Below are 13,727 nucleotides of genomic sequence, written 5' to 3'. Positions count from 1 at the left end.
GGCCGGGGGGGGGGACCCCCCCCCCCCCCACCCAGTGCACAAATTTTTGTGCACCGGGCCTCTAGTAGTAAATAATGCTGCAATGAACACACAAGTGCATATGTTTTTTTGAATTCATGTTTTGGGTTTCTTTGGGTATATACCCAGAAGTTTAATTGCTGGTTCATAAGGCAGTTCCATTTTTAATTTTTTGAGGGCCCTCCATACGGTATGAGCTGTACCAATTTTCATTCCCACCAGCAGTGCACGAGGATTCACTTTTCTCCACATCCTCACCTATACTTGATTATTGATGGTAGCTATTCTGACAGGGGTGAGGTGACATTTTATTGTGGTTTTAATTTGCATTTTTTTATGATTAGTGATGTCGATCATCTTTTCATATGTCTATTGGCCATGTGTATGTCCTCTTTGGAGAAGTGTCTATTCAGGTTCTTTGTCTGTTTTTAAATTGGGTTGTTTGATTTTTTATTGGTGAGTTGTAGGAGTTCTTTATAAATTTTAGATATTAACCCCTTATTGGATGTATCATTGGCAAATACCTTCTCCCATTCAGTAAGTTGTCTTTTTATTTTGTTGATGGTTTCCTTTGCTGTGCAAAAGCTTTTTTTTGTTTGATGTAGTCCCATTTGTTTATTTTTTCCTTTGTTTCTCTTGCCCAATGAGATATATCAGAAAAAACATGACTAAGAGAAATATTAGAGATTTAACTTCCTATGTTTTCTTCTAGGAATTTTATGGTTTTGAGTCTGACATTTAATTCTTTTTTAAAAATATGTTTTTATTTATTTCAGAGAGGAAGGGAGAGGGGGAGAGAGATAGAAATATCAATGATGAGAGAAAATCATTGATCGGCTGCTTCCTGTCTGCCCCACCATGGGGATTGAGCCCACAACCCGGGCATGTGCCCGACCAGGCATCGAACCTTGAACTCCTTGACTCAACCACTGAGCCAAGCTGCCGGGCTGACATTTAATTCTTTAACCCATTTTGAATTTACTTTTGTATATGATGTAAGAAGGCTGTCTAGTTTCTCTTTTTTTTTTCCCTCATGTTAAATTTTATCAGCACCTTTCATTGAATGGACTGTCTTTACCCCATTGTGTGTTCTTACATTCTTTATCACATATTAATTGACCATATAGGGATGAGTTTATTTCTGGGCTCTCTATTCTGTTCCATTGATCTATGTATATGTTTTTAGGCCAGTACCATGCTATTTTGATTATTATAGCCTTTTAGTAGAGTTTGATATCGTGTAGCGTGATACCTCACCTTTGTTCTTCTTTCTCAAGATTGCTAAGGCTATTTGGGGTCTTTTGTTTTATATATACATTTTTGGATTATTTGTTCCAGTTCTGTGAAAATCACCATTGGCATTTTGATAGGAATTGCACTGAATCTTTAGATTGCTTTGGTTAGTATGAACATTTTAATGGTATTAATTCTTTCTATCCAAAAGCACTGTATATACCCCCATTTATTTATGTCTTTTTCAATTTTTTCAGTGTTTTAAAATTTTTCAAGTACACTTCTTTTACCTCCTTGGTTAAATTTACTCCTAGGTATTTTATTTTTTGTATGCAATTATAAGTGGGATTGTTTTCATATCTTCCCTTTATGATAGTTCATTATTGGTATATAAAAATGCAAGCAATTTTTGGATATTTATATTGTATCATACTACTTTGCTGAATTTATCAGTTCCAGTATTTTTTTTGTGTGTGTATGTGTGGAATCTTTAGGGTTCTCTACAGTATCATGTCATCTGCAAATAATGATAGTTTTACTTCGTCCTTTCCAAATTGGATGCCTTTTATTTGAAAGGTGTCTATTTAGATCCTTTGCCCATTTTTTGATTGGATTGTTTATCTTCTTTTTGTTAAGTTGTATGAGTTCCCTATAAATTTTGGAGATTAGGCCCTTATCAGATATGACGTTGGCAAATATGTTTTCCCACGCAGTGGGTTTTCTTGTTGTTTTGTTGATGGTTTCTTTTGCTGTGCAGAAGCTTTTTATTTTGATGTAGTCCCATTTGTTCATTTTCTCTTTAGTTTCAAGTGCCCTAGGAGCTGTATCAGTGAAGAAATTGCTTCGGCATATGTCTGAGATTTTGTTGCCTTTGGATTCTTCTAGAATTTTTATGGTTTCCTGTCGTACATTTAAGTCCTTTATCCATTTTGAGTTTATTTTTGTGTATGGTGTAAGTTGGTGGTCTAGTTTCATTTTCTTGCATATATCTGTCCAATTTTCCCAACACCATTTATTGAAGAGACTATCTTGGCTCCATTGTATGTTCTTGCCTCCTTTGTCAAATATTAATTGAGCATATTGGTACGGGCCGATATTATTTACTCATTTATAGACGTTTCTTTTCATCATTATTAACAAATCAAAGTAAATATCTGTTGATAAATTATTTATATTTCTGATTACTTCTTTGGATAGAATAGGTGACATTTTTAAGGCTCTTTTTTCACACTGTCAAATTTTACCAATTTACATAGCATGCAGTCTGTTAGTTCCTATCTTAGAGCATAAATTGGTACAAATATGACAGTATGACTAAAATGCCTTAAAAATGTGATGTGTAAACAAAGATGAATTCCTAGTCTTAAGTAGTAAACTCTGTATTTTTTTACTTTTTGCTGTTGTTGTTAATCCTCACCTGCGGATATTTTTTTCATTGATTTTTTGAGAGAGTGAACGGGAGGAAGAGGGAGAGGAAGAAAGGGAGAGTGAGGAAGAGAAAAAGTGAGAGAGACATCAATGTGTCTCATATTGACTGGTTGCTTCCCGCGTGTTGCAGCGACCTCAGGTGCCAGGGATTGAAACTGCAACCGAGGTTCATGCCCTTGACAGAGAATTGAATCCTGATGGAGAATTGAATCCGAGACCCTTTGGTCCATGGGTTGACACTCTAACCACTGAGCAACCGGCCATTTATGTCAAGCTATCTGTAGGTGATATCTTTCGTACCAAAGATACTATTTTACCAAGCACTGTTAATCCCCTTATTGCCTGTTAATTATTTTATTTTGGCCCTAATCTAAATGAAAGAGAAAAAAAAGACAATGACAAATCTTCAAGTGGCCGGCCAAATGCTGTATGAATACCTCCAGATTTCATCACACGTCTAATTGGTTTATTATGGCCCTGTTTAGTTTTAGTGCATAGCAGCTTTAAGTGACTGAATATTCTTCTGTAGAAAGCTTAATGTGGCCAAGTAATTTGATTCAGCCATTTATTTTACATTATTATTTAATTACTGTGTCCTGCTGTTTGGAAATCACTATATACTTTAAATCCAAGTTAAAACAGTATAGATCCAGTTAGGAAGTTTAACAATTACTTACCAAATGAAAATAAAAGTTAATCTACTATGATGTATGTTTGGAAAAAGGACAAGAAGAAAACTAAAATGCTTATTTTATAAAGATAGCATGTTATTATGATTATTTATTTCCCTATTATGTAGTCATAGTTTGAACTCCTCATCTAGAAAAATTTTTGTATATGAGAAGTTCACCTGAATAAGGGGAAAATCAAATAGAGATACACAAGTTAGCTTTATTTTTGTTTTAGAGCTATAAATCCTTATCTTTCAAAATATACTGTTTTACTTTAAGATAGCAATCATTCTCATATTAATATAAAATGGTATGTGCTAAGATTATTTTCACAAAACTTTAGTTTGGAAGATTTCTGTGAATGTAGGTAGAACATGAATGTGATCATTTTACAGATACCCAGTGGAGAAGTGCGTCTATACAAGACTCTGTTCCTGACATGTATATTTACTGTTTAACTCATATTTAAATGTTTTTCATCTCAACTATAAAATAAATAACTCCTGCAGTTTCCCAGAGAGGCAACTACACATACACACACTCACTTAGTCTTTAGTTCCAGGTAAATTAAGTAATAATAAAACTGGTAGGTAACTGGATTTGAATCCCCATTTTGCCATTTATTAGTGGTCTGAGACAAGTTTATATCATTAAAGCAAAAATCGTTTTTAGGATCCCTTTCAGATTCACCCTTAGGTGAGATTTACTTCCCCATCAACCAAGATATAATCCATTATGGGTGTTTCTTCTGAAATCCTAGATAGGGGAGGAATTTAGTTCTGCATTAGAAACTTGATGGGTATTGGGTAATAGGAACAAATTTTATGGTTTTGAAGTATAAATCCTGTTATTTAATTGACAGGCTGTTTTATTATATCAGTAATCTGCCTTCTTTTGGCCTCCTCTTCCTAAAATAGTTGTGGTCAAAGCAAGCCTATGTAACTCTTAATCAATTTTTCCTTTCTGAAATCTGTAAGTCAGCTACATTACAGTCTAAATCTGACCTCTCACCAAGAATCTTACTTCATTTTGGGTCACACAATACAGACCTGTTTTATTTATCATTTATGCAAGTGTATAATTACTTGCTGACACTAACAACCCTATATTCTACCTATGAAGACTTTCCAGTAATGACCATTAAGAAATTTAGGATTTATCAAGATGTATGTGTGGTAGATGCTTGTTTCTGTTCTTCTTTCCCAGTTTTTGGACCTGGATTAGATCCACTCTAAACTCATGCTTTCCGATCTCCATGACATTTGCAATTATCTGTCAATAGAACAGGCAACCTGGTAAGGTAGAGATGTTCAAGCATAGAAAGGATGTCCACTAGGAGGAGATGTTGTAGAGAAAACTGTTGGTAGTTACACTTGATCAGTGGGTCCCATGCCAATAATATGTGTACCACATCCATACATATTTTTACTGCAGCTTTTAACTATGAGTATGATGTTTTATTTGTGATTTTTAGCAATAAAATATACTTCCTATAATACATTACAGTATAAGAAGTAATGTTACTACTATATTGTTACTACTATAAACAGTAACATTTATATACAACTACATTTCAATTTTCACTTAATTATTTTTGTTTCTTTGCTCAAAAATAATATATAGTAAAATATAATTTTACTTGTCTGTTGAGTCTCCAAATGAAATTTAAATGTTTAATAGGTTACATAATGGTCTTCCATAATGGAATTTGGAGGCATGACCTTTATATGCTTTATCCAACTAGGGATGTTTTTGGTAGATGTGTAAGGCAGAGTTAAAGACTTCCAAAGATAGAGTAGGGACGAGGAATCACCTTGCCCTTAAGGACAATGCATCTTTGAATAAACTCTCACTAGATAACCTAGTAGTTAAGTTATAAACCCAGTAGACATTTGGATGAAAGAATAAATGAATACAGTTCAGTATGCTACTCTTGCAAACACATGGACTGCTGTGAGGAATAAGTGAATAGTTAGCTGAAATTTGGTAATAGTTTGGTATCTGGACATTTGAGGTACAATGGAATTTCGTTTGTATACCTAAGTGATGACAGTCAGCATTAGGTTTAGTAATAGTGACAATAGCCAACATTAGGTTAGTAATAGACTCTGAGCTATAGGACAGCCATAAAGAATACCTAAATTAATATATTGTTTTACAACCATCCTGGCTGATACTTTGGGTATTTACTGGAATGTCTACTTTTTCTACCATTATCGTTGTTTGAACTATAAAATTATGTCATCCTGGTCATCAAAAAGGAAATGAACATTCTCAGACATACACTAGGGATTACCCTTATCATAAAATATTGCTGTATGTTGTAAAAAGCAATACATGTAAGATAATTTGAGTAGTCTTGGTGGTAATTTGGGGTCTTGTAGCAAATGTAAAAGCTGCAGAATAAGAAGTAAACCTGGCTCATAATGCCCAGACACTCAAAAATAAAATAAAAAATGAGACCATCTTAAAGCCCTTCAGTCATTTGCCAGAGAATAAGAAGGTAACCATTTAAAATGTTTCCTAAAAAAGTGAGTTGATTTAAAAATACCACAAATAATTAAAATTCCTCTAGTTGCTGATTACCTTTATTAGGTATGACTCTAAAGTTGTAAGAATACTGTGATGTTTTATCGTTTTAAATAAACATCACCCAAATGCATGTTATCTTTCCAAGAAAACTCCCAGGGAAACCTAGTGCTAATGACAAACATGTTACCATTTCTGACACATTTTTGCATTGCTTCTGAACCCCTTTACCAACCATAAAAAAATAAATAAATAAACCTCACAGCTTAGTAGCCCAAATTACTTTTTGAACCCAAAATGGTATTACTCAGGTTGATGAATACTTTATTCTTCATTTTTGGATATTTGCTTATTTATAAAAGTCAGGTCCATCCAAACAATATAAAGTTGTCTAGTCAGACTATAGACCTGATTTCAGTCTTAGCTATATGGATGGTAATTTGTTACTTTCTCCAGGTAATTCCAAAGAGTTGCAGAAATACATTAAGCAATAGCATCATGGTGTGTGTGTGTGTGTGTGTGTGGCGCACGAGTGCCCATGCACACACTCTCATGAGCTCACATGTTATGTATGTGTTGTGAGGTACCTGCTTTGAGGGAAACGTAGATAATTTGGATAAAGTCTGGTATGTCTATTTAAAATGAAATTACATTATCTTATACTAGAGGCCTGGTGCACAAAATTTGTGCACTGGTGGAGAGGTGTCCCTCAGCCCAGCCTGCACCCTCTCCAATCTGGGACCCCTTAAGGGATGTCCGACTGCCCGTTTACACCCGATCCCACCAGGCAGTCGGACATCTTTCTCACAATCCAGGACTGCTGGCTCCCAACCGCTTGCCTGCCTGCCTGCCTGCCTGCCTAATTGCCCCTAACCACTTCTGGCTGCCAGCCTGATGCCCCCCAACCACTCCCCTGCCAGCCTGATCGACGCCTAACTGCTCCCCTGCCAGCCCGATTGCCCCCAACTGCCCTCCCATGCAGGCCTGGTTGCCCCCAACTTCCCTCCCCTGCAGGCCTGGTCACCCCTAACTGCCTTCCCCTGCAGGCCTGGTCACCCTCAACTGCCATCCTCTGCAGGCCTGGTTGCCCCTAACTGCCCTCCCCTGTAGGCCTGGTCACCCTCAACTGCCCTCCCCTGCAGGGCTGGTCCCTCCCAGCAGCCCTCCCCTGCTGGCCTGATCACCCACAACTGCCCTCCCCTGCTGGCCATCTTGTGGTGGCCATCTTTGACCACATGGGGGTGGCCATCTTGTGTATTGGAGTGATGGTCAATTTGCATATTACTCCTTATTAGATAGGATAGTATGTGGGGTGTTTCTTACATTACCTTTGTTTTATAATTAACAATTGTTTCTTTCAAAATATCTAATTGTTTTTTATCTGATATATTTCATAACTATATTGTGAACCTAAAATCATGAGATAGATTAATCAAATCTTTCTTTCCCTCCTTTTTAGACCTCAACCAGATCACATTTAAATCCAGCATTTGAAGATGCCTGGAGCAGCAGCGATGAGGAAGGATGAATGTCAATCCTAAGTACCTTTGTGTCTCTATTAATGAAAATTTTAAAATGGACTGTTATAGTTTTTTTTTTTTTTAACTGTTCAGTGATAGCTAAATTAGCTCTGAATTTGGATGATTTTTCTCCTCATATTTTAAAATGTGATTAGTATTGCCCTAGCTGGTGTGGCTCAGTGGATAGAGCGTCAGCCCTTGGACTGAAGAATCATGGGTTTAATTCCGGTCAAGTGCATGTACCTTGGTTGCAGGCTAGATCCCCAGCCCTGGTCCAGATGTGGGCAAGAGGCCACCAATCGATGTGTCTCTCTCACATTGATGTTTCTCTCTGTGTCTCTGCCCCTATCTTCTACTCTCTCTAAAATTAAATGGAAAAATATCCTCAGGTGAGGATTAACAACAACCAAAATATGTGGTTAGTATTTTCATGAAATCCTAAAACAGACTTCTATATAGTATATGTAATCAAAACATATCTCTTGATCCCAATTGCTGTGACCTAGGGCAGCCCCTATTGCTATAGTACAAGGAGATAAGTCACAGCACCCCATGTGGGGTCTTGAGCGGACTGTGTGATGCTTTCTCTGAGGATGAGCAACTGGTGGTTAACAGCACTGACTTTCTACTGGCTACACCATCAGTCTGTTAATTTTCACTTTCAAGGACAGTTTTACTGAGGATGACTATATCAAAAATAATAGTTGAAAAGTTAGCATAAAAATGTTTTATTCTTTCTTATTCATGTAGTTGGTTTTTGTAGTGATTTCATTTAGTTGACTGTTGTCTAGCTTTATGTTAAATGTTTTTGGATTCAGTTCTTCCCATAATCCAAAAAGTGCACCACAGGAATTTTTTTAACTTGGGGAAAATCCCGTGTTGCCTTTATTTTAACACAGCAGATGGCAGCTTGTACTCACACTTGAACTTCCTTTCTCTGAATCTTGTTAAGATGTGACCAAGTTCTACTTCATTCATCAAGACAGAAAATTTCCTGACAGGGAACCAGGCTTAAACGTGAAATGTCATAAAATTTCTAGTTTACTGTCTACTCTTTTTTGTGTCAACCCATAAGTTATTATCATAAAGCTAATCTTGTATTTCCTTTCTTCCTGGTTCTTATCAGCAAGAAACATGTAAAAGAAGTTTTTATGAGCTTGAATATCAAGTATACAGTTGTTGAGTTTTTGAGTGTGTAAGTGCTAGACCTCACATTAAACCATTCTGGACAGATGTTTTATATACATTTACTTTATTGTTGATTTTCTTAAGCTATTACTCTCACTTCCCCGCTCCCCTTGGTGAGGATAGGAGGCTTATGACTTTTGAGAATGCTATTGAAATTGGAATTTTTTTTTTTTACTTTTAAGAAAAAAATAAATCTTCCTTCAAACTGCAAATAACTGTATTGCTTCCTTTTTTAAAAAAACATAAATTAACCCATTTATTATAGGCTAGTAATGTTTCAAATTGTGCAGCTTCTGCTGGCCTTTCCATTCCTTCAGTCTTCTGATGGCAGACTTCACTGTGCCAGCAGAAACGGTGTTGTAGGGCTAGGCACCACCAGCTACTGTTCTCATGCCAGGTCCCCACAGCTCACCTCTTCATCCTGGTTTTGCACAGAAGGAGCAAGTATACTTGGTGTGCTGGCTGATTTCAATTTTCTCCACCATTTTCCTGAGGGAGGCACCATAACGGGTCCCATATTTATCAACGACTCTGACCTTTTTGGTGCGTTTAGCAATGTCCCTGCAAACTAGGTCAGAACCCAAGAGAGTGTATAGCTTCTTTCTAGTTATATAAATACAGTCCGTTCTCCACATCTCTGGGTTTCACATCAGTAGATTCAGCCAACTGTGAATCAAAAATATTCCCCAAAAAAGAAAGTTACATTGTTACTAACATAGTTACTAATTAGGCCTATGATGGTTGTGTCTGTACTGAACACATACAGTTTTTTTCTTGTCATTATTCCCTAAGAATACATTATAACAACCATTTACATTGCATTAGGTATTAGAAATAATCTAGAGATGACTTAAAGTAATGGGAAGATGTGTGTACTATACCATTTTATATAAGGGACTTGAGCATCCTTAGATTTTGGTTTTCATGGGGGGTCCTGAAACCAATTCCCTACAAATACCAGGAGATGACGGTATACATGTTCATTGTAAAAAATTCATGCAACATAAAAAATTTACCAAAAAAATGTGATGGTCATGCAGAATTATACTAACTGAGATAACCACCACTGACATTTTAGTGGCATTCTTCCAAGCATCTCTCTATTACACATAACAGGATATTCAACATGCTGTCATTTCATGAAAACCCCTCTCCTCCCTCCACTCCCTTACTTCTTCTGCCACATGTGCATGGGTTCTCCTAAGAGCTGCTGCTTGTCAGTATGCAAAGGGTCTCATGCACAAATAGAGCTGATGCCACCATTGCTTTCCTAGTTCGCCTAAGGTTGATTGGGACACTCTAGGGAAGGGGGCACAGCTCACAGCAAAGGCCACTTGGCACCACCAGAAGCTTATCAGGTAAACATCCAAAAGGAAAAAGTTTAGCTGCCTAGAAATACAAGCCATTGTAAAATACTTTGTTAAAAAAAAAAAGTGGGGTGCCCTGGCCTATCCCTGTGACTGGAGTGTCAGTTGGTTGGAGTGTCGTCCCATGTACCCAGAGGTCACTGATTTGATTCCAGGTCAAGGGCCTATACTCAGTTGCGGGCTTGATCCCCAGTTGGGGCATGTGCAGGAAACAACCAACTGATGTTTCTCTCTCTTCCTCTCTCTCTCAAAAAAAAAAAAAAAAGGCAGGGTATGAGGAAGAGATGATTATTCTGTAGATAGGAGTCATGTCTTCCCAGTGAGAGGTTGCCTAGAGGTACCTGGCTCCTTCAGCCTCTCCCCTTTCCCTCTTACCAGCCAGATAAAGAAAGTAAAGATGTGCTGCACTTTCAGAAGCAAAAGCCTGAAAAAGGAAGAAAACAAAGGAAAAAAGATGGCTACTTTTGATGACTATAAGCCCAAAGGGAAAAACAGGAACTTTAAATCTTAGGCAATAGGAAAATGCCAGTTGAGCAAACATAGTTCTAATCCTAGGTTACTTACTGATTTAAAAACAAACAAAATCAGACCCCTAGCTACAAGGGGAGAAAATAAAAGGCAATTAAGTAATAAATACATATATAATAACAAAATTTTATAATTTGATCCAATTAGAAGCCCAAAATGTTTATACTAAACTAGAGGCCCGATGCACGAAATTCGTGCAAGAGTAGGCCTTACTGCCGAAACCGGTTTGGCTCAGTGGATAGAGCCTCGGCCTGCGGACGGCAGATTAGTAGGTGGCAGAATAGTAGGTTGGTAAGAAGCTAAGCCTTTTTTATTCAGGGCTTTTATTTGTTTGGAAAGGATCAACCAAATGGAAGGTTTTGTTCATTTTCTTTTATACTAGAGGCCCGATGCACGAAATTCGTGCAAGAGTAGGCCTTCCTTCCCTCAGCTGCCGGCACTGGCTTCCCTCTGGCACCCAGGACCCAGGCTTCCCTCGCAGCCCTGGCTTCGTCCAGAAGGATGTTGGTCTAATTAGCATACTATGTTTTTATTATTATAGATTAACATACAAATTAATTTATATAACAAAAAGATAAAAAGGACCCTTATGATGGATCACTATGATGTTGATATCCATTGTGGCCCTCATACCCAGTATCCAATATTATTAAAATTACTGACTCTGTTCAATCAACAGCTGGTACATATTTTGCTCTTGTAGATTTGGCTGACGTGTTCTGTTCAGTACTTATTTCAACAGCCTCTTAGCTGCAGTTTATCTTCACCTCAAAGTGACACAATGCACCTTTTCCAGGCTACCCATTGGGTACTTCAGCTTTGCACACATTCTTTGCAGATAGGATCTCCACTGAATCCACCTTCTTCCAGAAACAGGTATGACATTACATGGATGATATCCTCCTCCAAGGAGATTCATTTGATAAAATCATTTAGGATCTACAGGTCCAATATCTTTTAGTACTTAAGGGGTTCTGATGACATTATCTTTATTTACAATTTTTACTTCCAAATTAAAATCAACAGGCACTCCTGCTAGACCGCTCAAGAGACTGGCTACCTCTTGTTGCCTCCTGGAGTCTCTGGACCACTTAGGATGGCTATAAGTTACCCAAGGGCTTCTGATGTAAGAAACTGCCCTTGTTAGCCTCATTCTGTACTCTGTTAAAACAACAAATGAAGTACATGCTGGGTTCTCTGGAAAACAGAGGCTCTTGCTGTGACCTTCCATAACCAGCTGCCTATTAGTTGTAGGTCATGGAAACTGAACATCAGAAAGGCAGCATAGCTCCTGAGGCCTCTTTAAGACAGGATGGAGCCAAACATGTGCTCTCTGGCATATTCCACCAGCAGGAGGATGTGGTTTTCCCTGTCCTCTGTTTCTTGCCAGATGCCATGGTACTAGAGGATGCCACCCCTAGTCCACATGGCTACCTGGGAAGCCACTTGGGATTCACTGAATGAATAGCAATGGGAGTACATAGACTATGTACACAGCACAGCTAACCATCATACATGATGGAGCTCAGTGGAATGCAGATTTTCATCTTAGCCAGGATGTCCTTAATAAAGGATGGGAACCAAGAAAAAACACACTTGGCAAACTTTAGGCAGTCATCTTAGTGCTGGATGTCCTGGCCAACAAGTAGCCCCTTTTTCATGTTTATTATAAACAATTGGGCCGTTGCCTAAAATTGCCCCTTTCAGGAGAATAGAAAAAACCAACTGTGGGACTCTTGCCTCCCAGATATCCAAAATATAAATAAAATCACACATCTTCAATGTATTAAGGCCACAATACAAAGCCTTGCCAGGACACACTATTACTTTTGGGGTTACAGACATGACTGATAATTACCAAGACACATTTTACTTCTCAAAATACACGATGCTAGTCTCTCAGAAAAGGTATTCATAGAACTTTCATCTCCCTTAAAGGTCCCAAATAGCCAGTTTAATTGAGATACATCTGGTCTTCTCAAACAACTTTTTAAATTTTAGTCAGGTAAGTAGACCTTTAAATGGGGTTCTATCTTGCTCTTAAGTCAAAGCTCCTTGTCCAATTTATACCTCACATCAACTTAAAAAACTTTCCCATTACCCTTTCTTATAGATAAAGGGGGTTGCACATTGCCTCACTGTACATAAAGACTTATATATGAGACCTTTATAGAATGTCTTCACCTATCTTTATAATTTTTTTATCATTCCTACATCCCAGAAAGGCTGGAGGTCAGGTAAAGGACACATACTTTCCTGGGACCCATTAACCAAATTGTCCATGGACCAGACAGCTGCTCATCTTACGGTAATATGGGACCCAATTGAAACTAAACTTCCTATCAAGTCTGTTCTTTACAATTAATTAAAAAACTCAAATATAGGAAGTATAGTTCTTTACTTTCTACTTTTTTTAAGTAGACAATTGAAAAATAGAAAAAACAAGAAAATAATAAACAACCCTGTTGCGACCTCTTAATTCTCTGTAGGAATCTACAAATGCCCTGTATCCTCCTGACTACTCCTGTTTAAACTCATGCAGGTGCTCATAAACCTTTTCATGGGTTAATGTGGCTCTCCTAGGCTATGCTTTCTCGGGGCTTACAAAGAAATGAATGCTAGAATTCTAACCTGGGTTGTTATTTGTCACTAAAAATACAAGTGAGGCAGTGTTTAAGACCAAGCTCCTCTTAATGCCTTGACATTCTGCCAATGGTTATTTAATAGGGCTGTAACCTTAGGCCTGGCCAGTGGCTTTGTTTCCTTGGCACTGGTGGTCAACTCTTGAAGGCAAAAAATGACTGGCTCAAGTGGCTTCTCTTTTGTTCATGTCATTGTTTGTGGCTGGAATTAGCTACAGCACTAAATTAGGGCCTGATAACACCTTCCTGTTTAAACAACAGCAGGGGCAGGAGAGCTGCTACTTCCCAGTGGTTTGCACTCCCCAGCATCATCCATTGTTGTATGTCTCTATATAAATATACTGTTTTAAGTTGTGCTAAAATGAGGAAATAATATTATCTTTTTTTTAAGGAAATAATATTCTGGAATAAGTCTTTGAAAGTTCAGTTATCTATTTCAATTTCCTGTTTTAATGTTTATATATATATTTTATATGCAAAATTTTGTCAGTTTCAGTAAATACTATGGATAAAAGATTTAAAATAACTCAGTGGCAATCACTATGAACATTAAAGATGGTAACATTATGAAAAGTAATTGTAATGGCTTCCCAAAGAAATAAA

At 37.5% G+C, this 13,727-nt stretch overlaps 1 protein-coding gene and 1 pseudogene across 1 annotated transcript in view; one reads left to right on the top strand and one right to left on the bottom strand.

Annotated features, from left to right (window-relative positions):
* Window positions 1-7,459, top strand: part of ERCC8 (excision repair cross-complementation group 8) — a 38,226-nt gene extending 30,767 nt beyond the window's left edge. Inside the window, exon 13 of the mRNA XM_014550489.1 lies at window positions 7,339-7,459. Within this exon, the coding sequence (XP_014405975.1) occupies window positions 7,339-7,407 (69 nt within the window). The 3' untranslated portion in view covers window positions 7,408-7,459. The remainder of the gene's footprint in view (window positions 1-7,338) is intronic.
* Window positions 7,460-8,826: 1,367 nt separating this feature from the next.
* Window positions 8,827-10,073, bottom strand: LOC102252347 (annotated as a pseudogene).
* Window positions 10,074-13,727: the final 3,654 nt, after the last annotated feature.

The sequence above is a fragment of the Myotis brandtii genome, unplaced genomic scaffold (genome assembly GCF_000412655.1).
Source record: "Myotis brandtii unplaced genomic scaffold, ASM41265v1 scaffold115, whole genome shotgun sequence".
Classification (NCBI taxonomy): Eukaryota; Metazoa; Chordata; class Mammalia; order Chiroptera; family Vespertilionidae; genus Myotis; species Myotis brandtii.
The sequence above is the reverse complement of the archived record's forward strand: the minus strand, read 5'-3'. Positions and strand labels throughout refer to the sequence as shown.